We start from the raw sequence: 24,319 nt of genomic DNA on the forward strand, positions 1-24,319 counted from the left end.
AATGAGAAAATAGAGCGCGCACACCAATAATAATAAAAATAAATAAAAACAGCAACTGCCCCGGTGGAGCACTCAGTATACAGAGTAAGGCAGGATAAACTTCGCTCAGCACCTTCCACAGAATCCATTGGCCAAATGTATCCAAGTGGCATAAGTTCTTCTTTGCAAAAACAAAATAGGTCTGAGGATAGAAAAAAAAACAACAGCAAATCGCTCTGGTGTAACGTGACTTAAGTTAGTTAAGGTTGATATTTTCACCCTTTCTTTCTTTTTCTTTACTTTTTTTCTAAGCTTCTCGGGCTCGTGGGAGCGTACGCATTAAAAGAATAAATGTGGGAAAATCTGCGGCTCGCGTGGGGCTTTTGCAGCCGGGCTGCAGCTTTGCCCACCGTGCTCCAGGCGTGCGCCCTGCCTACCTGCGGGCTGCGGCTCTGGCGGCCTCGCGTCGCCTCCCTCCTGATTGGGCAGCGGCCCCCCAATCAGATGCGCTCCTGGGCCGGTGGGACTGCATATGTAAAGCCCTACTTCATATTAATAAGCTCCAATCGGGGCTTTAAGTCCTTGATTAGAAGAGAGTGTGCGAGCCTCGGTCCCAACTGGCCGTGCCTATGGGCTTGTCACCGGGAGAACGCGCGTGTTAATTGCACCGGCTCTGTCAAGGAAACTTTGATTTATAGGTGGGGTGCACAAATAATGGTTGCCGGGCGCACATGGATTCGGTAGAACTTTGCCTGCCTGAGTCTTTTTCCCTGCACTACGAGGAAGAGTAGGTACCTTTTTCTTTTTTTTTTCATTCTTTTTGCAACTCGGCGTGGGGGGCGGGGGGGGTGGGGTGCGTGTGTGCCGGAGCGTGGACAGGGCGGCGTGTGTGTACGCGGTCCCACGTAGTGGCCTGGGTGTTTGGTGTGCGTGGGTGCTTGTTGGCGGCTGTCTGGTGCCTTTTGTGTGGAGGGTGATCTCCTAATTCAGTAAGTGGAGAATTGTTCTCTGACTACAGTGTTACCTTTAAGGCAGCCCTGTGACTGTCACTAAAACAGCTGGGTGACAGCCACTTCTCTTTCAGGTGCTAAGAATAGGCTCTGGGCACCAATGCTCAGTGAACTGTTAAAATGCATCTTTTACCCGGACCCATTTTCCCTAGGAAAGATGTTTTAAAATACAATATTCAAAATGATTTATACTACTGAGTGCTTCTTACGTATTTGCAGTTTGACAGATATTTGAAACTCTCTGTCACCCTTTACTGCGCCGAGTCAGAGGCAAAATCGTACCTTTATTAATTCCCCTTCAGAGAACGATTTAGCAACTAGCCCCGTGCTGCTCAGAGCTAGGGTAATGGTAGTTATGTGGTTAGTGTTATGTCAGTACTTAACTGGCAAATCAGTCCGTTAAGTAACATGAGATTTTTCACACATTATAAATATTTAAAGGGGAGAAAACTGAAGAAGAAACATTAGTGACTTTTTAAAAAAAACCTTCCCTTAAATAGACAGGGTGCAGGTCCTGGAATTAGATTATGTATCGTATTGTGTCCAGAAATATACAAAGGACACTTTACTTCTTTAAATGTAGTTCAATCATATTTATGAATACCTTCCTGGATAGTCTGTATATTTCGATTATCAAAGGTCTAGGGCCGGTAAGTAGTAGGGGCAGGGAAAGCAAATTGGGCATTCTCGTGTAAATGAATAGCTCATAAACTTCAAGTCACTGTTTAGACAGAACATCAGTGGGTCACAAGGCTGTCAGTGGTCTCGTTTGCTTTCTGTTGAATCAGTTAGATTGCTTTCGCATTACCATAAACCAACTGTTATAATTTTTAAGAGTGCTCTTGGCAAACCTTTCTCTTGATAGATTGTGAAGAAAATCTAAAACTCTGGGCACTGGGGCCATGTGGTAGTGCTGGAAGTCCACTATCTGTTCTTGCTGACAGCCCTTTGCTTTGCATCATAATTGAGAGATGAGAAGTGGCTCGCAGCCTGTGTGTGTTTGAGCGTGTGTGTGTGTACACACTTGCATTCTCTCTCTCTCTCTCTCTCTCTCTCTCTCTCTCTCTCTCTCTCTCACACACACACACACACACACACACACTCACAGGAACTATTAGCCAAGACTAGGATCTGAGACATCGAGAAGCTGTCTTTGCATCTGTCTGAAACACTCGAGGGAAGAGCCAAGCTTAAAATGCTCAAGAATAAAAATGAAATACAAACAAAGGTAAGACCGCCCACGCAAGGCCAGTGCGGAGGGCAGCGCACCTACCTGGGCTGCGTGTAGCAAGGGAGACTCGGAAATGTCCTCTTGTTAGGCAGAACGCCTTAGGCTCACTCAGATTCAGAACTTTGTCTCGTAAATAAATAAACAGAGCAAACTTTAAATATCCCTCCAAAGGGTTCATGGAAAAAGAACTTTCTTTGAATTTAACTTCTTATACTGAATTTGAATAATTAGTTTATATAGGCTTCTTAAAGCAGATGTATTTAAACATGAAACCAGGGCACATGTCCTTTTGGCTTTGGCACAAGAGTCAAACTAGCTGTCTTTCTTTCTTTCTTTCTTTCTTCTTTCTTTCTTCTTTCTGGCTCAATTAAAAGTCATCTTTTAAAAATACAGATTTATTGTGTGGGTGCATTTGTGATGGTTACGTGGTTCACTGGACAGACCGAAAGATCCAGGACTGAGCAACGCATCTGCCTCTCTGTCTCAATTAATAAACCACAGAATTTATACATGCTATTAATATTCATAGTAATTGTGCCGGTTTCAACCCCATCACGTGTGTATACACAGAAATGAAACCTGAGTTATGCAGTTTCCAAGGGAAATGCTGGACCGTTTCTGCTTGGGAGGCTGTTAAAAAGATTCATGCAATTTATTGACCACCATTAAGAGAGCTTAAAATGTTAACCTTTAACTATGTAAGTACATACATTTTTTTTTTTTATTTTAGGAAAGTCGCCAGCACTTTCAAGAACACAATGCTGTATGGCTTGTTTCACACTGAATAGCAGTAATAGCTGAGAGCATAAATAGACGGAAATAATGTATCTGCTGGTTTTGACATATGTGTCTGTGTAATCATTCTAAATGAGTGCGCTCGTCACACGAATCCCTTTCAACCTCTGATTAAAATGTAACATTGACTACAGGATTATAGAGCGGACTTAATTTTCCTGGCTGTTTTAACAGTTGCCACAGCTGTTGGAAGAAGGCAATTGAAACACTCCAAAACAGACAAGGAGAGGAGGTGGCAGTTTAGGAAATTCCAGCTTGATCGTGGAGACGCAGACATTGAAGATTTAACAGGTTTCACGTTTGTCAGGGTCCCTGCTCAGAGCTATGCAAATTTGATTGTGTGTGGATTTCTGGGTCTCAGGGTGTTGGTTTTATTTTCCCCTCGGACTCATGTCTTCTTAGGAACAGCTAACGTGAATTGAAATAGACTTCTCCTAAAGTGGTACCGTCATGGGGAAATATAAAGAATAAAAACAAGAATGAGACCTGTGAATTTTCACAGAAGCAACAAGAACATAAATCAGAATAGGTATGAGTAGTTTTTGTTTTGTTTTTGTTTTTTTTTTTTTATGGAAAGATAGGTGCCTTCCCAAGTTCCTTTAGATAAGACATAATTTGAGAGCCGACAAGAGGCAGTTTGAGTTTATTTTTTCTGAGGTAGAATACCCAAACTCCTACTCAGAACTAACGACTTTCTGTCTTGATCCTGCCATGTAAATCTGTTGCAAACACTAGCAACCTTAAAGGTAGGTGGTGTAGGTGGGGTCCTCAGACGATCTTGGTAAATTTCTGGAAATGACAGCCAGCAGCAATTAGCGTTCTTTGGCTGAATATCTTTAACCTTGTCCACCACAAAATGGAACAGAACCATTCTGTTTTTTTCTAAGAATTAAATAAGTATGGTGCATGCTCTAAACTATGTATGTATACAATGTGAATATGTATGTGTGTGTGTGTGTGTGTGTGTGTGTGTGTGTGTATCCCCAAGTGGTTTGTATTATATAACTCATGATTCTTTTCTTTTGAAGTGAGCAAAAAAAATTTTTTTTTGAAAGTGTCTTTTAGTTGATGGAATACATGTTGAATAAGGGTGGTGACAGGCACCTATGTTCTACCAGCCCTTTGTGTGAGGGTATGTGAATATTGCCCGGTGCACATTTGGTAGTGAGTTTAAACAGCTTCTCATCTTAACAGAGGCAAGGGCGATGGTAGGGGCTTGTTCTTTCTTACAGTGATGGCCTCTTATCTGTGTGCTTGTGGCTCCGAAGCTTTATTTACTGGACCTAGTGTGTTGCGGTGGTAATTAACCCATGTTATTAGCAAAGCCCTTGTGGAGAGCCATTAATTCTCTCGCATGGATGGTCATTTTTCCAGCATTTCCCCCCAATAAGGTAGCACTGTTTCTTTAAAAGAATATATGTGCTCTACACTGATAGTGTTTGATATATTTCTTTAATTTAATCTGACCTGTAATGTATAGTGGCTACTTCTTAAAGTATGGCATTGAAATTCTGCTTTTAAAATGCTAGCAGGGGAAAAAGACTTGTGCTGCTTTTTCTCCTAAAGTTGAGAGAGAGCATGAATGAGGGAATTTAAAGCTTAGGAAGAAAATACGGTAGGAAGTCACTTTTCCCTTCAAATCGTCCAGACCTTAGAATGTATGACCGACCACTCGTGGCTTTGAGGTTTTTTGATCAGATTTTTATTTAGTTAATAACACTTTAGATTTTTTTTTTGTAAAATATTGAGCCAGTAGAAAAATACTTATGCTTCCTTGGTTGAGAAAAGATAAGGGCCATCTCATTAGCTGGGCCATACTTTTGCAATTAATTTTCTATACCTGGTGCTATCCATCAAAGAGGGCAGCTAAGTTCTCTCGGGTTCTGTTTAACAATACTTTCATGGTACCTCCCTCCCTCCAGAATTACAGACAAAGAGGGGGTGGTTCTCCGGGAAGGTAGCACGATGTCCAAATTGCAAGTCTGTGTGACTTGTGAAAAATTCCTCAGCATTGCTGTTAGCCTAATCATTAAACAAACTAGATCTTTGCTTCGCTTGTCAAGTGATGGTTAGCAGGTTGATAGGATTTCACAGACGGAGTTAAAAATGCGTACTCCCTGACTGATTCTGTACATCCAAGGGGCCGTTCACAGCAGTGATTTTTATGAAACCAATCCATACCAAATAAACTTCCTAGATTTGCCCCACAAGCGTTTAGAGAGAAGATGAGGCTGCGTGCAGGATCACAGGAGAACTTTCCAGTCATCGCAGCAGGCACGCTGTGCCCCGAGTCCGGAACCCAAACAAATTCACAGGAGAGAGAAACAATACCAGGTTGATGTGTTCTAGCGCAGGCGAGCTCCGGCCGAGCCAGCTCTCTGGAGAAAATCTTTGATTATGTTGGGCCAGTTTGTTCAGTTTTTATCTCTTATACACCCACTGGTATTGTATTAAATTGTCATTGTCCTAAAACACATGAGATAGAAATGAATTGCGCTTTTCTCTGCTCCCTGACAGTGAAATATTTCACCTCTCTCCAGTCATATTTGTGTGCATTTGAGAGTGTGGGGATGACACCAGTCGTCTCTCCAGCTTGCCATTCTTGCTGCATTTGGCATGTTTCATCATTGATTATTTTTTTTTCCTGTGGCCACATCTACATAGACTGAGATTATTGATGCCGTGATGGATAAACAAATGCACATATGGCCCTTTAAAATTGCGAGTTGCCACTAGGATGCATGGGGGAAATGTGTTTGTCTGTATGTCTAGCTGCATGTGAAATACACATATGTATGGGGAGAGGGATGTATGGACAGTTTAGATATGTTAATATTATTATTCACCAGCTTTTTTGCCTATATAAATAAGTCATAGGTGTAATGCATAAATAGTTAGTGGCCAGTTAAATTTACCGGGCATGATTTTCAACTTGGATTCATGTTTTAGGTATTTATCAGGCCCAATTGGAAAAGAATTGATTTAGCTCTTATGCATTGGACAGGTGAACAGGTAGTCTGGAATGCGCATGTTTTCCGATTTTAATTTCTAAAAAAATTATATTCAGCATCTAGTAACCATAAATAATTTGTAAAATAGGAAATCAGCTGCTGATAGCAAATGCATAATTTAATGGGCTGAGGCCATATGCAGTAGAATATTTTGAAATAGCTCCTGGCTACATCTTTTCCTATACAATTGGTCTGACAAACACATGATCATAAAGAGCAGGGCAGCTCTCAAAACAAATGCAAAAATGTGGATTTTTATTATTGCACTCAATAAATACGTCATTTCCTTATTTTTTCCTAAGGGAAAAAATGAATAAAATTAATAGGTATTTTTATATCTGTCAAATTCACTCCGTGTCTTAGTTAATTCAGTTTTACTCTCCATGGTAAATTTAGAATTCTGTGATTTCACTTACATAAATCTGAGGGTGTGTTGATAGAAAACATTCATGCAATTGCTTTTTCTAATCTTCTAATTCTTGTTCTAATTCATGCGCTCCTTTAATGTGCTGGGATCATTTCCTACCTTTACTTATTTGCATAACGCTTTATCAAATTCCTGCTCTTGTGTTTATGGAAAATTCCTGCTTGCTGCTGCTCTACGCTGAGGCATCAGATCAGCGTCAGCCATGGCGGTCTGAGGTGCTGAGTGACAGCCCTCTGCTCTCTCAAGGACCCACCTGATCATTTCTTCTTGTTTCAAGTTCAAGTCAGACTTTCTCTTTCTAGCATCGTAGGAAGTCTCAGTAAAAAGACGGTCTCCAATCCGACTTTTCCCAGATCTCTACTTGCTAGTTCTTCCCACGGTGCCAGATTTTCCTTTTTCTCTGGCATTTTGAACGGTGATTTTTGTTTGTTTTTTGTTTGTTTTTTGTATTTTGACAGTTTTCACAAACTATTGAAATGAAAGTATCTAGAATCTAGAATTGTATGTATTGCAAACATTCACTTCTCCTTTTCATTTCTGAAAGGTATTTTGGGTGTTTGAAGGGAGCTTGCATTATATATTTTAATTTCTTCGAATGGTATAGGCATCATAATTTGTGGCAAGGCCTCTTATTTGGGAGGTGATTTGTTAAGGCAAAGCAACAAAAGAAAAATATGGTTATTTAAAAATTGGATTTTCACTGGTTCTTTGAAATCTATTTCAATATGCTAGCAAAGATCTATATGTGCACTTAACTATAGATTTTAACCATACAGTGCTAGCCGGGAGAGAACTGCATAAAACCTGGGCTTTGACGTTTAAAAAAAATCTATCAAACATGAAAGTGTGAAAGATCATCAGGACTTTACATAAGATTATGGTGTATGCCACCATAAGAACCTAAATGCCAATTTATAGTTTAATCGTATGAACCAGTTCTCATTGTGGGCATGCTTTGTGCTCTCTCCTGTGGCCGCTGGTGCGACCGACTCGCATGCAGAATTTACATCCCTGGGCCTGAAGTGCATCTCACGTGTAATACACATTGGCAGCACGTACCTAGCCAAAGAAAACAAATTAATATTGGGCACGCTGAGGGCTGCCAGGCACATCACAGACATGTCAATTTAACTTCGCTTCATCATCCACTTTCTCCACAAACAGTTGGTTAGGATGGTACTGAATATAAGGAGAGCAAGCAATAAATTCTCACGTGTATCAGAGATCGGGTGGGTAAGGTGAAGGTGATGAGAGCCGGGCTGCCTCCCGACCTCTTATTTAAAACTAACTGCAGGGATTACAGACCACATAGATGGCAATGAGGGTGGTGTAACTGGAGTTCCTTCAGATCCTTCTAGCAGTCCGTGAGGTGGGGAGCAGAGGTGTACATCTCAGAGGGGATAAACCTTCATTACTTATATTTGAGAATCAAAAAAAAAAAAAAAGCCAAATTGTGGCGAATCCTAAGGCTCCTGTGCAGCACCTCTTTTTGTGGAGCTTTGCCTACATTTTCTTCAAAAGGAAAACAAAAACCTCCCATGCTTTCTCTGTATGGCTTAGTCAATATGCAGAAAAATATTTAAAACTAAATAAAGAATTGATGCACAGACAATAAGCAAAAGCATGCTGAATTCTACCCCACCCCTGGGTCAGAAGGAGATCTTGGCGAATGATAATCCCTTTTCCATCTACCCCACAAACCCTCTACCCATTTGCTTCTTGGTTTCTGAGACGTTAAGCAAAGGCTTACTTGCACAGTCTAGGTTCCCTTTCTCCTAATACTCGCAGTTCCAGTTAAAATGTTTTTCCAGGTTTACTTTCCAAGCTGTTCATATACAACAGTCATGAGAATTTCCGTGGCTTGGGAAACTTGAAAAAGCTTATATACAAAGTTAGTAAAAAATAGCAAATCGATAAAAGAAACCTAGAGGTCCTCCTGCTTCTTAGAGAGAACCATCCAGTTGCGAGCTGTTCTCTAGACTGCCTTTGGCCCTCCATAATTGTAAATTCTTGTAGCACATCAACTTTCCACCAAACCCAAAGATGGCTGTGTTAAATGGTATTCTTTTTACCCGCCCCTCAAATCCAAGCATATTCTAAAGAAGCTTTCTTGGCAGCTACTCATTTGTCAAAACAGATCTGATAATTTGAGAAAGACTGTTATACCTGTAATCAACAGCTCGTGATCAGGGAAAGAGAAGGAGAGCCATGACTTTTCCCTAGGAGGAGGTGGCTGTATGCAGTGCATGCTGGACCCCATGAAAAAACGGAGCATCCTTTTATCTCTAGACTTGACTGAGACCTACCTCGTCAGTTATGAGGGCCTCCAGTCACACATGGGGAAGCCACTGCCAACTGCAGGGTACTGACTTGCCTGCTTGGAGTCTTCCTATTGGAGTCTAGACAGCATCAAGATTTGGCCTCTGGTGGGAGCATGTGGCAGATCACTTCTGCTTTTCCTTAGCCGACCGGCCCAGGCAAGTGAGGCACGCATGGATGTTTTATAGGCACAAGCTCCAGCCCAGAATTTGTTCCTCCATACAAGAATGTCTTGTGACCCCGTTGTTCTAGTACATTTCAGAATTCTATCCTTTTCTAGAAATGTCGCTATTGTTTTTCATGCACCCAAAGCACCCAAAGGCCTCTCTCAGGTTCTTTGGCCACAGCCTGGTGAGAGGCCTTTCTGAAATGAAAGGGAAGAATTAACTGGCTGGGTGACATGTCTTTTTTTCATATCGCTGAATAGTGAATGCCTTCAGCTGGTTAAGTCTGAAGGAATACGAAAAATAATATGAGGGTAAGACGTCCCACTCCAGGTGTATTTATCTATTTTCTCATTTCCTTGTAGTGAACAAAACTTTAATGTCTAGAGCATTTATGAGAGTTTTCGTGATTGGAAAAATCTGTCCTGAGATATGGTCACCTCATGTGACCACAGTACTTTTTCTCTCTTGTCTTCAGTTTCTGGTTCTGGGGTAAGTTCTTTGATGTCTATTGTCTCTTTTCTTTCTTCTTGCCTTGTAGAACTTCTCACCTCTAGGTGGAGGGAGAGTGGCCCTAGTGTTCTCTGAACACTTTCCCTCTCCATCCCCAAGACATACACCCATTAAAAAAAATCTGTTTCTGTGCATTTGCTTTGCTCAGGGGTCATGCACTTTGGTAAAAGGGTCCTGGAGCCATCCTGCCCACCTACACCAGTGCCCTTTATTCTCCCTGTGGTGGAAGGGTCCTGGGGCCATTCTGCCCACATGCGCCAGTGCCCTTTATTCTCCCTGTGGATCCCAAGGAGATTGCCTCTCCCACCTCCCATTTGTTTTTTCTTTTGTTTTGTTTGCTGAACATTCTACCTGAGTGGTTTTACAGTGTTTTCCTGATGGTTGTCAGTTTGGGATACTGGGCTGCTGACATTTTTGTTAAGTTAATGTCACAGCAGAAAAACCAATGGCGAACTGGAATCCGGCTCCAGCGCCAGTGAAAGATACAACTTGTGTTTGATTGTGTGTAAATACAGTTCGTTAGCTGGGGGCTTATCAGATAGCTTGGCAGAGAGAGAGAAGAGCAATGCAGGCTGCTTTCAGTAACCACGCTGGTTCATACTCCTGATAAGACGCGGGGAGCTTTTTACAAAATGCTGATAGGTTTGAATACGAAAAGAATAATCTCTTTCAGTGGCACCAGCTTATCAGAGCGAAGGAAAATGCCAGCACTTTTACATTAGCGAAAGTAAATGTTTTAGAGACTCTGGGCCCCCTTTCTTCCTATTCAAGTTAAAGAAGGAGGGGTGCTTTTGAGTGCGTGCTAATGAATAGAAGGATTTATTACCTTGACTAAATTACAAGGGGATGTGTTGATAAAGGAACCTTCGGCATCCACGGCAGTGTCTTTGATAAGCAGGTACACGTATGCTGTTGGCCATTCTCTGGAGAAATTAGCACGCCTAACTGGCGCTGGGTCTATTAAACACCATTTCTGTGTTCCAAGATGCAGTTCTGCCCTGTGTTGATCGAGGCTCCTTGTTCTCCTAGCTGATGAGTGACAGGCATTCGAAACTTTAGCTTATCACACTTATAAAATAATGACGACCAGGTAAGTTCAGGGGCTCGGTGAGCCTATCTCTGCTGCGCTGAACCAGCTATAAAAAAGCAATAACAAAAATTACGAGTGGGCTGAGATTAATTATAAATTGAGGATGCTTGAATGACAAGATAAATGTTTTTGTCTAAATAATAGTACATTTTAAAGTACCCTCCCTTGCTGTGGGGAGAGGACACTCCTTGGCTTTGAATACAAACCGCTAACTTCCTCAGTTGTCCCGTTTGCTCATCTTTGCGACGGATGCCTAGAAATAATTTGGCGTATTCAGATTTGATAAATGGTAGTGCAAGATCAGAATGATTGATTTTGGATTACTATTGATTACTCTCAATGAGATCACCGTGACACACTCGAATCAATAGTCTTCGATTAAGGGAGGCACCACGGCTCCATACATTCGCCTGGCAGTGGGGGACTGAGGGACAGAGTGTTCACAAGCTGATAAATTGACAAAGCGTTCAGCTTTAAACAGCCCTTTGTTCAGCACTAGTTTCTTAAAATATATTTCATTGGAAAGTTCGGTTGTTTTTTTTTTTTCCCGACTCGGGGCCTTTCTGTGGAAGAAAGGTCATCAGTTTAAGGATTATTAAATTTTAACTAAAAACAACTGGGCTCCATTTAGGTGTAAAATCATTTAAGTCCTTACTGCCGGCAACCTTCATGCCTTTGAGCTGTCGCTCAAAGGTTCCATTCTTTTATGAAGATGTCAATTGTAAACATAAAAATGCATGGCTGGAAATGGAATGGTTTTAAGATTCAAAATGAAATAAAAATTCCTGCCCGAGGAAAGCACTGTAATCAAAATGAGGTGGTCTCCAGTCTGCTCACTAGTGGCCATGCTCTGGAGCAGCGCTGGGAGGTGGCAGCAGGTACCTTGATCAAGCGAAGCCTTGGATTTCTTCCCTCCTTGTCCGAGGGCTTGCATCCATATCTCCAGCACGACACAGAGCATGCTAAGTATTGTTTGATCTGTAAGCCGATAGCACTACCAGCACCTTGGAATCTTTCTGTCACCAGCAAACTTACAAAGTCATTGGTGGTGGTGGTGGTGGGGAGCCGGAGTGTAGAGGGAAGTCCATGTTTCCATTCTTTTAGTGAAGTTGCTCAAGGGGAAGTTGTTTCTCCTATCTTCGGCTCTTGGGAACTGAGCACAGGCTGTGGAACCCTAGCATGGTGGTCCTACGTGGCTGTCACAAAGGCGGTTGTGCTAGCCATGCTAGGCTCTAATTGAAAGTTCTTGTGTGCGCTGGCTGCTGTACGCCAGACTACTAGGCCTGTGCACCCAAGGCTTCAGTAGCTTGCCGTCCTTTTGTTTAATCTTGTTTTCTTTTGTTTGTGAGGATGCCATAGGTCATACCTAGAGCTAAGCACAGGCTACCAAGAACTCTGTTACTGGGCTACTCCCTCCTCCAAGTCCAGCTTCAACTTTTAACATTGGTAAGCGCTATAATTTTGAAAAGAAACTTCCAAACAAAAAATTAGCAGAAATTAACGCAAAGGTCAAGCTTCAAATTGTGAAATTACCTGTAAAAAAGTTAGAGTATTTTTCATTTTGCATGGATATAATCTAATGGGATTCTAATTATATTAGGTTGAACTATATGAAGTTGCTATTTCGTAGGTCAAAAATAAAATGGTCAAATATCAGCAATTTTGTGTGATCCAGCCCAATAATTGAATTTATTTCTATGCTCCCCATAGTCCATAATCAAATTGGAAATGACAACTGGCCCTGATTCTCTGGTGGGCTGTTGTAGAATTTGGGAGACCTGTGAATTCTGCCTTCCACTCTGATAAGCTATTGTAACATCTTTCTAACAGCTCCATAGTTTTTCTTCAGTATCATTAGAGAGTCGTCAAGAACAGTGCTGTGTGCTCTGTCCTGTGGAGACAAGGCTGGTTATCCTGCGAATCCTTGCAATTTTTCCTCTGGTGAAGCCCCCTCTCACCCATTTCCCTCTCCCCCTGCCCCCTCCTCATGCTCAGACCATCCCCGTCCATGTTCTGAGAACCCCACTTGCTGCCCCTTCCCGTACCCCCAGAGAAGAATGTGAAGTTTTCCATTAAGTGAGCATTCATCTCTGAGGAGTGATAGGATGGGACTCCTCAAGCTAATGCTGATGCCGCAAGTGTTTTATTGACCACAACAGTGAGAAAAGGGTTTGCAGAGATGTCCTGAAGAGATCCCAAGGCCACTGACTGACCTCCTAGCTGTCCTTCACTGGCCAGTAGGAGCTCTCTGCACCCACCTGTGGGCTGGCTTTGCAGTGGCACGAGGGCTTTGAGGCCACCACTGGACCTGGGCAGGACAAAGAAGCATCTTAACTTGAGGTCACGTCAAGACTGGGTGAGTTCTTCTGCCTTTGGGTGAGTTCACAACCGTTTACCTCTTGCTCCAAAGGACAGGGCAGACAGGTTTCCTGGATCTTTTTTTGAGTGACTGCCTTTGCCTTGTCCCGTTGTTAATCTTGGAGTATTCTTTACACCTGTTCTCCCCTGTCTGTGACATGGATTTAAGTTATTGCTGTTACCCCAAGAGAAATCATTCTACTTGCTGCTGGACACATGCAACTCAGGGGTCACAGCCACGGTAGGAAGAGAACATCCTTAGCACACATGCTTCTGGCCTGGCCACACTGTGGGTACCAGTGTCAACGTGGTCACACACACACACACACACACACACACACACACACATTTTGGATATAAAATTCTATGAATACAGCACAGACTACTTTAAAATAATGATTTAAATCACAGATTCTCCTGCTAAAGACACAAAGCAGTGGTGATGATGTAAGATGTCTGTCATCTGTCGCATCTGACTTAAATGATTTTCCCTTCAACTACAGACACACATAGTATATTTATAACAGTTTTACCAAAGATATAAAAAGTTCAAGGAAATAAGTAGCCAAGAGAATTCACTCTTTCTTTGGGAAAAGACCAGTCGATTTAATTGTGTGTGTGTGTGTGTGTGTGTGTGTGTGTGTGTGTGTGTGTGTGTGTATACTGCAGACACCAGACCCTGATTGGCCACAGAGGGTGATTTTGTGGGAAGGGTTCCACAGACTTTATTTGCAGCCCTGGATGGAGGGTAGCTCTTGTCCAGCCTTTCTGTGAGGAGCTGGAGGGAGTGGATTCCTCCCAGGCAACATGGGCCACAGCCCATCAACAGGCTGCCAGTCATCAGCAGGTGTGAACAACATAAAACAGGATTAACACTGAACCACAGTGTGTACTAAAAACAGAACCCCCGCCTTGCTTTGAGAAGGACACGCAGAAATGGAAGACACAAGCCCTGCTGGGCCTGCTCTCCTTGTTTCCCAAACAGTGCTCAATGGACTATGTTGATAGCTCTGTTTAGGGCAGGAAAGGCAAGCAAGGAGCATGTGTTCATTTGCAGAAGCTCTCTTTTCACAGTTCAAAGCTTACGGAGTAAAACCTTTGAGGATTTCTTTTCTTTCTTTCTTTCTTTCTTTTTTTTTTTTGAGGTATTAAAAACTAAAGCCCAAGTCATTAGTTGAGTAAGGTTGACAGGCTGATATTACAGAGACATTGTCCCTGCTTCCAAATTAAAAGTTGATGAATAGCCATTTGGTGTGGTCGTTCCAGCTCTAAAAAGTTCTGTTGATTGATTATTCTGTTATTTTTATATTTAATTGGATTACTTGACTCATAATTTTTCCAAAGCGAAATAAACCCACAAATAAAAAAATGAATGATAGATTCTCTATTCTTATAATATTAAAAACCAACAAACCCCTACTTAGAAATAAGAAAGATAGCCATAAGAACAAGTGTTACTATAGGGTTCTGTGTGGGTTAGGAAGTGCAGCACTGTAAGAAATTTATATCATTTGAGTTGAGTAACATGTTCAGTATTTTGTTTAGAAAACAGTCCCACACCCATGTGATACCATACTAAATCTAGTTTATTTTGTATGTTAGGATACAATTTTCATATATTTTGGGGGGGTTGAAACTAATTTGTGTTTCAAGAGTTTGGCACTTGGTCACATTCAGGAAAGTATACAAAATAAGGAAATGGCAAGGCGATTAGTTAGAGAACTAATATTGTATGTACACATGCATATATTGTACACATTAACACACATAAACCTTTAGCATGTACAAATACAGATCTTTCTGCATGTGTATCTAATGCCATTACACTGACTTCTTAGACTAAGATATTCATAAGACTATGCTGTTCATGAGCATCATATATACACTGATTTAAAATGCTTTTCAAGCGTCAAAGACCAAAATTCCAGTGGCCATTCTCTCTTGGGTAATGAGTGATTACCCAGTCACCAGCTTTCCAGTTATTTGTGTCTTCATTTTAAAATATAATTACTGACTTGTTCCTTCACCATTTTTTCTTTTCTTCTTTTCATTTTTTACTTTAAATATATTTTTAAATAGTAATTTTTTTTCTGAGCTTGTCACTCATTTTTCTGTAGAATTATACTGCCACTGTTTGAATATAGCAGTCTTGCAATACATGTAATTTGTAAGGTACTTCCAGGTCATTAGAAGTTATGTAAATTCTAAAAATTATATTTGCTTATTTTGAGGTAGGGTTTTGCCATGTAGCCTTGAGAGGCTGGGAGCCCACTTTGTAGGCTAGGCAAGCTTTGAACTCACTGATGTTCACTTACCGCTGATCCAAAGTGCTGAGATTACGGGTGGCGACCATACCAGCTTAAAAATTACATTTTAATTTCCAAGTTATTATATTGCCTAAGAAAGTAGCTTACCATCATTGGCCTTTCATTGTTTCTTTCCTATTTATGATTTTAAACACCTCTGTTAGAAAATATGAACTAGTCGGAGGCTCATAACTTAATGAGAGCTAATGAAATATGGTTTAGAAAATATCAATTTAAAAATTAGTTTTTTGGCATGTGTTCTTTATATCCAACTGTTGAGTATCAAATTCACAGCATATAGTAACTTCTCATGTTGCCTCAAAAAAAAAATTGTTCATGTTACTTTGCACGTTTTTAAGTCATTTAGGTTTAGTGTCCTATGTTGAGAAGCCACTGTGGGCACACAGGTGGGGTCCTAGCTCCGGGGATCCTGACGTAAATGATGAAAATCTAGAATGGTCTCGGGTGCACATCACACATTTTCAAGTGTGACTTCTTGCACTCAGTCCAGTATAAATGGAAGTCAGTTTTCAGATGATAACTTCAGGAACTGAGGTTGTAATTTTTTTTTCCCATAGGACTTTAGCAAGTTGAAACTCTGGCATTTGCATTTCTGAGCTGAAGATTGAAATTATCATCATAAGCATAGAATTATACCAGCCCATAGTACTACAAGCATATGATCGAATTGGGGTGTTAGCTTAGGTCCTTTTGTTGGTGGTGCTTGTCTTGCAGCTGTAGAGGGCAAACCTGAGGACCTTATGTGTGGTCAGGGGCTCCACCACTGACCTCTGCCCTGAGCTCATTACAGTGTCTTGTCTCTGCTCCTCAAGTTAAAATGGACGGACTCTCGTGTCTTTGAAGATTCGCCCTCAAAAGGTGTCCCTAACCTAAAAGTGCTTGACATTGCCTGCATATAGGTTTGGCTTTTTTTTTTTTTTTTTTTTAGGCTGGTAGTGAACGTGAAAAAAAAAATCTTTAAAAGATTCTTCGAATAAGCAAACAAACAAACAAACAAACAAACCCCAACAGGTATTTCTCAGGTTGTAGACCCAGTAAGGGTGATTGTTTGAATTTGATGATTCCGTCATTTGGCTCTGTCTGGGGAAGGTTGGAGTTAGTGAACTGTTCCTAATCAAAGTCATCGACTTTTAAGGAAGAAAACTTCTCATGTTGCCTCAAAAAAGATTGTTTATATTCCTTTGCCCTATTTTTTTAAGTCATTTAGGTTTAGGGTCCTGCTTTGAGAAGCCACTGTGTGCCCACAGGTGTGGTCCTAGTTCCGGGGATCCTGACGTAAATGATGAAAATCCAGAAGGGTCACGAGTGCACATCACACATTTTCAAGTGTGACTTTTTGGGCTCAGTCCGGCATAAACGGAAGTCAGTTCATCTTCAGATGCACTCTGAGCCAGGGTCTTCATCCAGCATTCCTGCACAGCTGCCCTTTAGAGTTCCCCAAAGCCAGGGATTTCCATTTGCTTAAGGACTTGACGATTGAATTCAAAGCTGTCCTCACCCCTTGCACTAAGCACTCGGCAGATGCATTTTATTTCAGCATTTTATGTGTTTATTTATTCTTTGAAGATACAGCTTGCTTTGCCTCAGGTCATTAAAATCACTGTCTTGCACATCTTTAGATGTTTCCAACGAGATGATTAGTCAAGTCAGTCAGTAAGATTTACGCTGGCATCACAGAAGTTTATAGAAGGGTCAGACCGTGGGACCACGGTGCCATTGCCAGTCAGAATGTGCCAGAAACATCTCGGGAGAGTTTTTGTCAAGTGTTTATGCTCAATTAAAATTTATACTCCATGCTACTGAGTGCCCGTCTCCTCATAGCTTGGTGTCAGTGTGGCCAGCTTTTTTTGCAACGGCTGTGGAACAGAATGCTTTGTGTGGAATAGTGCTGTAGGATGGCAGACTTTAAAAGGGAGATGATGCTTTTTCGAAAAAGACACCAGACACATAGACAAAGGATTGTCTCCACTTGAGCATAGCCAATATTTCCTACACCAGCGCAAAACCATGACAACATGGCTCGGATCTTCCTAGATGCAAAGCACAACTTAACCTTCGTGTCTTCCTGTACCCAGGAACCTCCTATCCATTTCTTCTTCGTTGGTGCTTTTTGCAAAATATCCATGAATATGTGCATTTTCTCCACTGTTTCCCCGACTCTACCCCATCAGTCCCCTGGAATTCTTTTTACTTCTTAAAGCTGAGACGGAATATTTCAGAAGGATACATCCTTCGCTATGCACACTGCCAGGATGTATCCTAAGGCCTTCCCCAGAGGTCTATAAGAATGGAAAGAAGTAAAACAGAATAATTCACTAACAAAGCAACAGCGTAAAGCATCAGGGCTTGCTGGGCTGGGGTGGCATGGTGAAAGAGAGAGGATAATTTATGATACTTCCGGTATTGATGGAAAGGATTTGCCCATGCCCCACTTCCACCCCACCCGCGAACTCGACAGCACTCAGCATTAGATGATGCTAATGTACCTGGAAGGAAAAGGCGGCCCATGCCCAGGCAGGCTGCATCAGACAGGGCGCCTTGCCATCTGGCCCACCTGCTGCATGCAGGAGTCCATCTGGTGACTGCAATAGCTCATTGTAGGCCTCTTCAGAGGAACACTGGGGCTGAAAAGCAGGCAGTGTGAATTATTTAAGTAGCTGATATAAATAAATAGAGGGGAAAGGGAGAAGAATAACAAGGGAAGGGAGGAAGAGAGCCTGCCCCTTTCCTTTGTCTGTAGTTCTGGAATGTTCTAAATGCTCGAAAACACCCATTTGCATGTAAATTTTGGTGTGTAGATCACGGTGCAGATTACACACCAATGAGATTTATCTAGGTTTAGATAAAACTCAGACTGCCTTGCACAGAAGATAGGTAATCTTAAAGAGTTCAGAATCAGTAAAACTGATAACGTGTGGTGTATTTCAGGCATCCGTTCACCCAGTAAAGCTAAGGTTTGTCCTTTTAGGAACAGATGGGTTTTGTTAGGGGTGGGGGATGGGGACATGTGCTTGACTTTTTAATTATAATTTATAGAATTCATAGGTTTTCTTCTGTTAGATTTAAAAATGAGAAAAACTGTGTTAATGCAATTTATGTATGTGACCAATCAAAACTATTTTAGTTAGGTACAGTTCCTTTTAGTGATGGGGTATATGTATTAATAGGTTGTATTACTAGGAGCTAAGTGGGAAATCTGCATTACTCTCTGAGATTCGTATTTAGATTAAACAGGTGATCACGATGGTCCTAAGCACCATGATTAATGCAAAAAAAGAAATACTGAAATCACAAGCCAGAGTCCAGTAACTTGCTTATATCAAATCGGAATATCAAGGGGGAGAAATGAGGTTTAAAGATTTCCTGGACTTCTTGTATAAGTAACGCTGTATAAGTAATTGCTGCAGAGTCTAGCATAAGCTGGTTTGTACGAACTGAATGTCAGTTCTTCTTGAAAGGTAAGGAGTGCGTCTGGAATTGTGGTGTCCAGAAACCATTCTTGTGGTCTTTCCTCAGAGGCATTCAGAGAGTGGCATTGTTTGAGGTCAGGGTAGAGACTTTATACTTCATTCAAATTAATATCTATTTTTCCCTTCTCTCATTTTTACATTATGGAGTGGCTAATAAAGATGAAGAATGATCTGTGTTGTGTCCAACCGGTTCATTTTTTAGCTGACAAATCTGTACTGAAGCCATGTGAACGGAATGGGCCTGTTGTTGTCTCTCTTGCTCTCATTTTGGGAAAGGCATGAGGCGCTTGCTGCTCCAGGACAGACCAGACTCCTTGCTGCCATTGTATTCTATTCCCTGTTCAGCTTCAAAGAAAGCTTCACTGAGCTTCTTCCCACCAGTGAAACTCCAAGTTATCGTGCAAAACTAAGCAATTTTTATATCTACAGCCAAATAGGCACAGAAATAATTTACATAGTTAATTCTAAAAGTAACCGGTGACCTCCTTTGTTTTCAAAGGTATTTTATGGTGATTGATTTATAGTCATCTCTTTTTTAAAATAAGCTGGGGACGTCCTCTTCCTGTCTGCTTTTGAGACTCTAAATAAAAATCACAGCTAGTTTTGGCAACTAGTCACCTCTTCACCTATTCCGCTGAGGCCTCTCACTTCCTCCTGCGACATCCCAGGATGTCTCCTTGCCCATCCTCAACACTCTCTGCCTCTGTGAAAAGAAACCCCTTCCCTCTCCAAATTTCACCTACCAAGAACTCAAAATAGTTTTTTATGATATTGTTATGATACCATCATTTCCTGGAAAACTTTCTTGCTGACTTGCTGAGAAAATGTCCCAGCAGGCAGAGGACAGAGCTGACACCTGGCCACCCCAGTGACAGCCCTTGACTGTGAGAGACAGGGTTGACTTAGTGCCCCCCAGACAGTTTTAGGGAGCACCACACATAGTTCAAGGCTCCTCACACACACAGCGTTGGTTTTTTATAAGCTGTCACTCCTGGGAAACATCTTTTTCTTCTGCATTTGTATTTACCAAGACTTGCTGTACTGATTTACAAGTTTTATTTTCTTATTTAAGATGCAGCCTCCTGGACTCCAGCCCTTTGCATAGTGGGACAAAAACATGGAATCTTTCTGACCTGGGTGGGGCTGGGGTAGTTCACAGGGGATGATTTTGTTGTGTCAGGCATGATTGTGACAGTGGTGCCTGGGGTATGTAATACTTTATGTTATCATAAGATCACCTCCAAGCATGTTCGTGTCACTAGGGGGAGCCTAGAATGCGCCCACGGTCATGGAACGACAATGAGAACATCACCTGTGAGCAGCTGAAGCTCCCAGGACCACCCCTTCCAGCATTTTACAGTTTTCCCCTTTGAGTCTAATAAGAGTCAAGGATATAATCTGGGTGTGGATTTCATTTTTGTTCGATTATGATGTTCATGGGGTTGTTATTTAGACACGCAAGTGTCATCTATTAGAGGAAGCCATGAACCCAAATATTTGCTAGGAATTTTAAAAGAAAAATATTATCATTTCTCAAGAAGACTCCCAGCAGGTTATTAATTAGTGTTGTGACTTACTTTTGCAGAATGCTGACTTTGTAATTATGGAGTAAATTGGTAAGTCTTTTTGATATTATGAAAACTAAAATAGAGAAAGAAAAATGAAGGCTAATAAGAGACTCTCTAACACAGCCTAGATTTCACAAGGCAACCCTTCCTCAGAGGTTCCTCATGGGATCTGCCATTGATAGCTCAGTCAGATCAGCTGCGCTCGTGGTGAGTGAGCCGCCAGAAACACGGGTTCTCCCCACAGTTATAGTATTATTAATTATCTGGATAAGAAGCAAACAGCATCCGTGGTGCTTAATAGCTCCCCATAAAGAACTTCATTACCCCGTTCACGGGGAAGAAGAGGGGTGTAATAATGAATCACCGGGATTTTTATGGCTGTATAAGTGAGGAGGTGAGGTGACCATGTGGGGTTTCCCAAAAGCAAGGACAATAAATAGAATGGCATTACTTAAGCAGTAAGGACAATGTGTCGTGGTCAGGTTTGGCTTGGGGGTGTCCTGATTGCCTAGGTGCAATGCCAGGGTCCTTTATTGTTTTAAAACAAATTGATCATGTGATGTCTCTTTGATGGGAGAGAATCCTGCTAAGAGGGGAGACAGGCCACTAGGGAAAGAGGATAGACAAAAAGACCAGCGTATGTACGCAAATGGATGAACAGCCAAGAAAACTCCTGCCGTTGTCTCGTTACCATTTCTCGGGAAGCTCTTTCAGGCCTTTTGGCCATTCATCGTTGGTCTCAGAGTCCAGTTCAAATGCATATTGGATATCAGTTTTAAAAATAATATAGTTTATTTGGGGGCCCAGGTTGAATGGTGCTCACTGTGGTTTCCAAAGTCATAGAAATTAATGCCTCTGCTTAAAGTATGTTAAGCAAAAAGTGCCTGGCAAGTCCGTGCGCTCCATAAATATTGCATGCCCTCTCCCCGCTACTTCGCCCTTAATAACCGGGTTGTTAGTAGCACTGGAGGGGAAGTACAAACTGAGATTTCACTTCTCAAAGCCAAATTAGCTTCTTACCTCAACCGACAAATTCTGCAGGCGAAATGAGTCATAATAAGGATTAGTCAGGGAGCTTGAATTGGACCTATTTCTCGTGCATTTGTGCGTCCTTATCAGTCTCCCACTACTTATAATTGCCAGCTTCACTTTCTGAAATTAGCCGGGGGAAAGCAAGGCAGAGGCAGTAGCCTAGCAAGCTGCTTGCTGGCTCCTGACCTGCCCAGAATACTGGGATGAGAATGTGGGGATGAAAAGCCAAGGGTTCATTATCACTACTGAGAGAACCATAGGAACAAAAGGAATTTTCCTTTAGTGTGTGTGTGTGTGTGTGTGTGTGTGTGTGTGTGTGTGTGTTTGCCTGCATGTACTGTGTATGCAGTACCTAGAGGAGGCCAGAAGAGGGCTTCAGATCTCCTGGAACTGGAGTTACTGATGGTTGTGAGTGCCATGTGGGTAATGGGAAGCAATCCTCAGTCTTTTGGATGAACAACCAGTGCTTTTAATGGTTGAACCATTTCTCCAGGCTAGAGTCTTCTTCTGCTAAGGGAACTGAAAAACAAAGTCTAGTATCTAGTAGATTGCCCTGAAGTGACAGTATTTCAAGAGACCCTCTTACCTTTGTTTCTCCTGTCTTTTGAGAGGCAGGTGAACGAGGTGCTGAGAGTGCCTTATGGGTTAAGGTCAATACCATGAGAGTTCAGCTCACATTTTTTCTCAAGCACAAATGATTATGTGTGTGTAAGCATGCCTGTGAGGCCATCCCCCACTCATTTGAGGCAGTTTTCTGCAGGAAGGATTTTATCAACTGATTGAGCTGATTTTACCCTCCCGTGGAGATATTTTATTTATCCGATGAAATGCTTAGAACGTGATTAATTTGTCAGGGGAACATCTTGTTACTGTAAATTTGCTGAGTGTGAAAGAAAATTGCCACCACATGGATCTTGAAAAATCTGAAGTAGCTAGAATCTTCTTGTAGTTTAGAATTACTTTGCTTTTCTTTAAGACAATAACTTTGCCAGACTTTGAAGCTGAGAGTTCAGTCAGGTTGTATGTGTAAGAGTGTGTGTGTGGGGGGGACCACCAGATACTAGGAGAGGGACTTGGTTGGTATAGTGCTGGCCTAGCATGCAGGGATCTCTGAATTCAGTCCTCACCACCACGTAAGCCAGACATGGCAGCACATGCCTGTCATCCCAGCGTGGAAGAGGTAGAGGAAGTAGAACCAATCTTCAAGGTTATCCTTTGCTATATAGCTAGTTAGTTGAAAAACAAGCTGGGCTGCAAGAAACTCTGTCTCAACAAAAAAAAAAAAATCAAAAAAACAATAGAACCAAGAGAGCATGAAATAGAAGAAACAGTTAATATAAGAGATACTAGAGTCTTGATTTCTCTCCCCAGAAGGATGGTGACTGTGGTCTTGTTAAATTTCAGCTCAGGCTGAATTAGTAAGTGGATTTATATATTATAGACAGGTTACATACCTTTTATGATAGAGTTTTAAGTGAGACTTGGGGACCTCAAAGGAGGAAAACCATAAGCAAGCCTTCATCATCAATCAAGCGGGCTAGGGTAACCCTTCTCGTCATGGCCACACAATAAGTACTAGTTAGTAGAGGAACATAATGCAGGCCTTCGTCTGACTTTTATACCATTTGAAATTTGTAAGTGAATTTGTAGTTTGTAAATGAATTTGTAAATGAATATTTTCCAGCCTTTGTTGCAAGTTGGGCTTGTGTTTTCCAGACACCGAAAGGGCAGAAGTCTCCCCCCGCTCCATTCATTCTCCCGAATGTAACAAGTGACAATGGCAGTGGTTAAGGAAGATGACTTTTTATTCATGTGTGTTCCCTGAGCTCAGTGTCCATTTGTCCATTCGAACGAGCCACTCATCATTCGTGCAGGGTTTTCCCTCTTTCAGCATCAAGAGTTATGAAAGGAAAATTCCATTTTTCCCTGGCTGTCTGTGACAGGCAGGCTTAGGATTTTGGTCATTGGGTTTAAACACATATCCATCACCTACAGCTGGCAGCTTATTATGATTCCCCCCTTTGAATATATGAATTCCATACCCTGCATGTTGGAAGTCTAACAATGCCAAGTTTTTAGATAAATAATTATCCCTTTGGTGATGTATGACACATGGTCGCCATATTTTCTCATTTTTACTGCATTCTTGCCCTTATCCCCCATAACATAAATCTTTTGCTTTCATATTTAGTAAAACTACGAAGGCAACAACCCCCTGTACTCACTGCAGTCAGCCAATCACAAGCCACCATATCACCATCACTAGAAAACTCTTGGGCAGATTTTTCAATCGATGGTCTGGTTTCAGCTTGGCCACATTTTTGACACAGATGTGCAGAATAGATAATGAGAAGACCTTGTATCTGTGCCGACTGTAACCCTGACATCCCCTGGCCCCCAACTTTTGTGTGGCTGTATGAGATTGAAATGTGGGTGAATGAATAAGGTATTATCTGTGTCTGCTAATCTGTCAGTTCAGTCTTGAAAGTGGGGGACCAGAATATATGTGTGCCTAGACAGGACATTCATTCTGTTTTTGTTCCTGGGCCTCAGTTTCCTGAGTCACAGAGCCAATCATAGAAGAATTCATCAGATGGTGAAACTGCCCGCATTCTTGTTTTCCATTTCTCCGATCACCTGAGTTTGCTTTTTACTATCTATCCTAGATTCTCACACACAGCTTCCACCAGCACCTGGGCCATCACTTCAATAATTTTGGTGGTTTTTCAGCCAACCACAAGACTTCTGATGAGCATGGAGTTTGCCTGTAGGCCTCTGTGCTCCAGGAGACTGGATAGCTTGGGTATCTGCCTCATTGAAACCAAAGAGCAGTGGTGGATGAATTCTTACACACAAGGCACAGGTTAGCTGTCACAAGGCAGATGGACCATAGGTGCAAGAATCCATGGCCTTCTGGGATGCGACCTCATTGCCCCCAAGGTAGGGAACTCTGACGTTTAGCACTGTGCTTTGTGGGGCAGAACCACAGAGATTCTTGTGGGTCATTCACAGGGAATGTGCCTCA

The 24,319-nt window shown here is 41.8% G+C and overlaps 1 protein-coding gene across 7 annotated transcripts in view; it reads left to right on the top strand.

Moving 5' to 3' along the window:
• The window catches only part of Esrrg (estrogen related receptor gamma), a 608,081-nt gene that overhangs the window by 391,121 nt on the left and 192,641 nt on the right, over positions 1-24,319 (top strand). Inside the window, exon 1 of one of the 7 annotated variants that reach the window (XM_041635226.1) lies at positions 647-766. The exons of the other annotated variants lie outside the window; for them this stretch is intronic. Coding sequence (XP_041491160.1) covers positions 711-766 — 56 coding nt within the window. The 5' untranslated portion in view covers positions 647-710. Of the gene's footprint in view, positions 1-646; positions 767-24,319 lie in introns of those variants that run through there. 7 annotated transcript variants of the gene reach the window in all.

Source organism: Microtus oregoni, unplaced genomic scaffold (genome assembly GCF_018167655.1).
Source record: "Microtus oregoni isolate MIOR12 unplaced genomic scaffold, Mior012 000047F_ref0000412, whole genome shotgun sequence".
NCBI lineage: Eukaryota > Metazoa > Chordata > Mammalia > Rodentia > Cricetidae > Microtus > Microtus oregoni.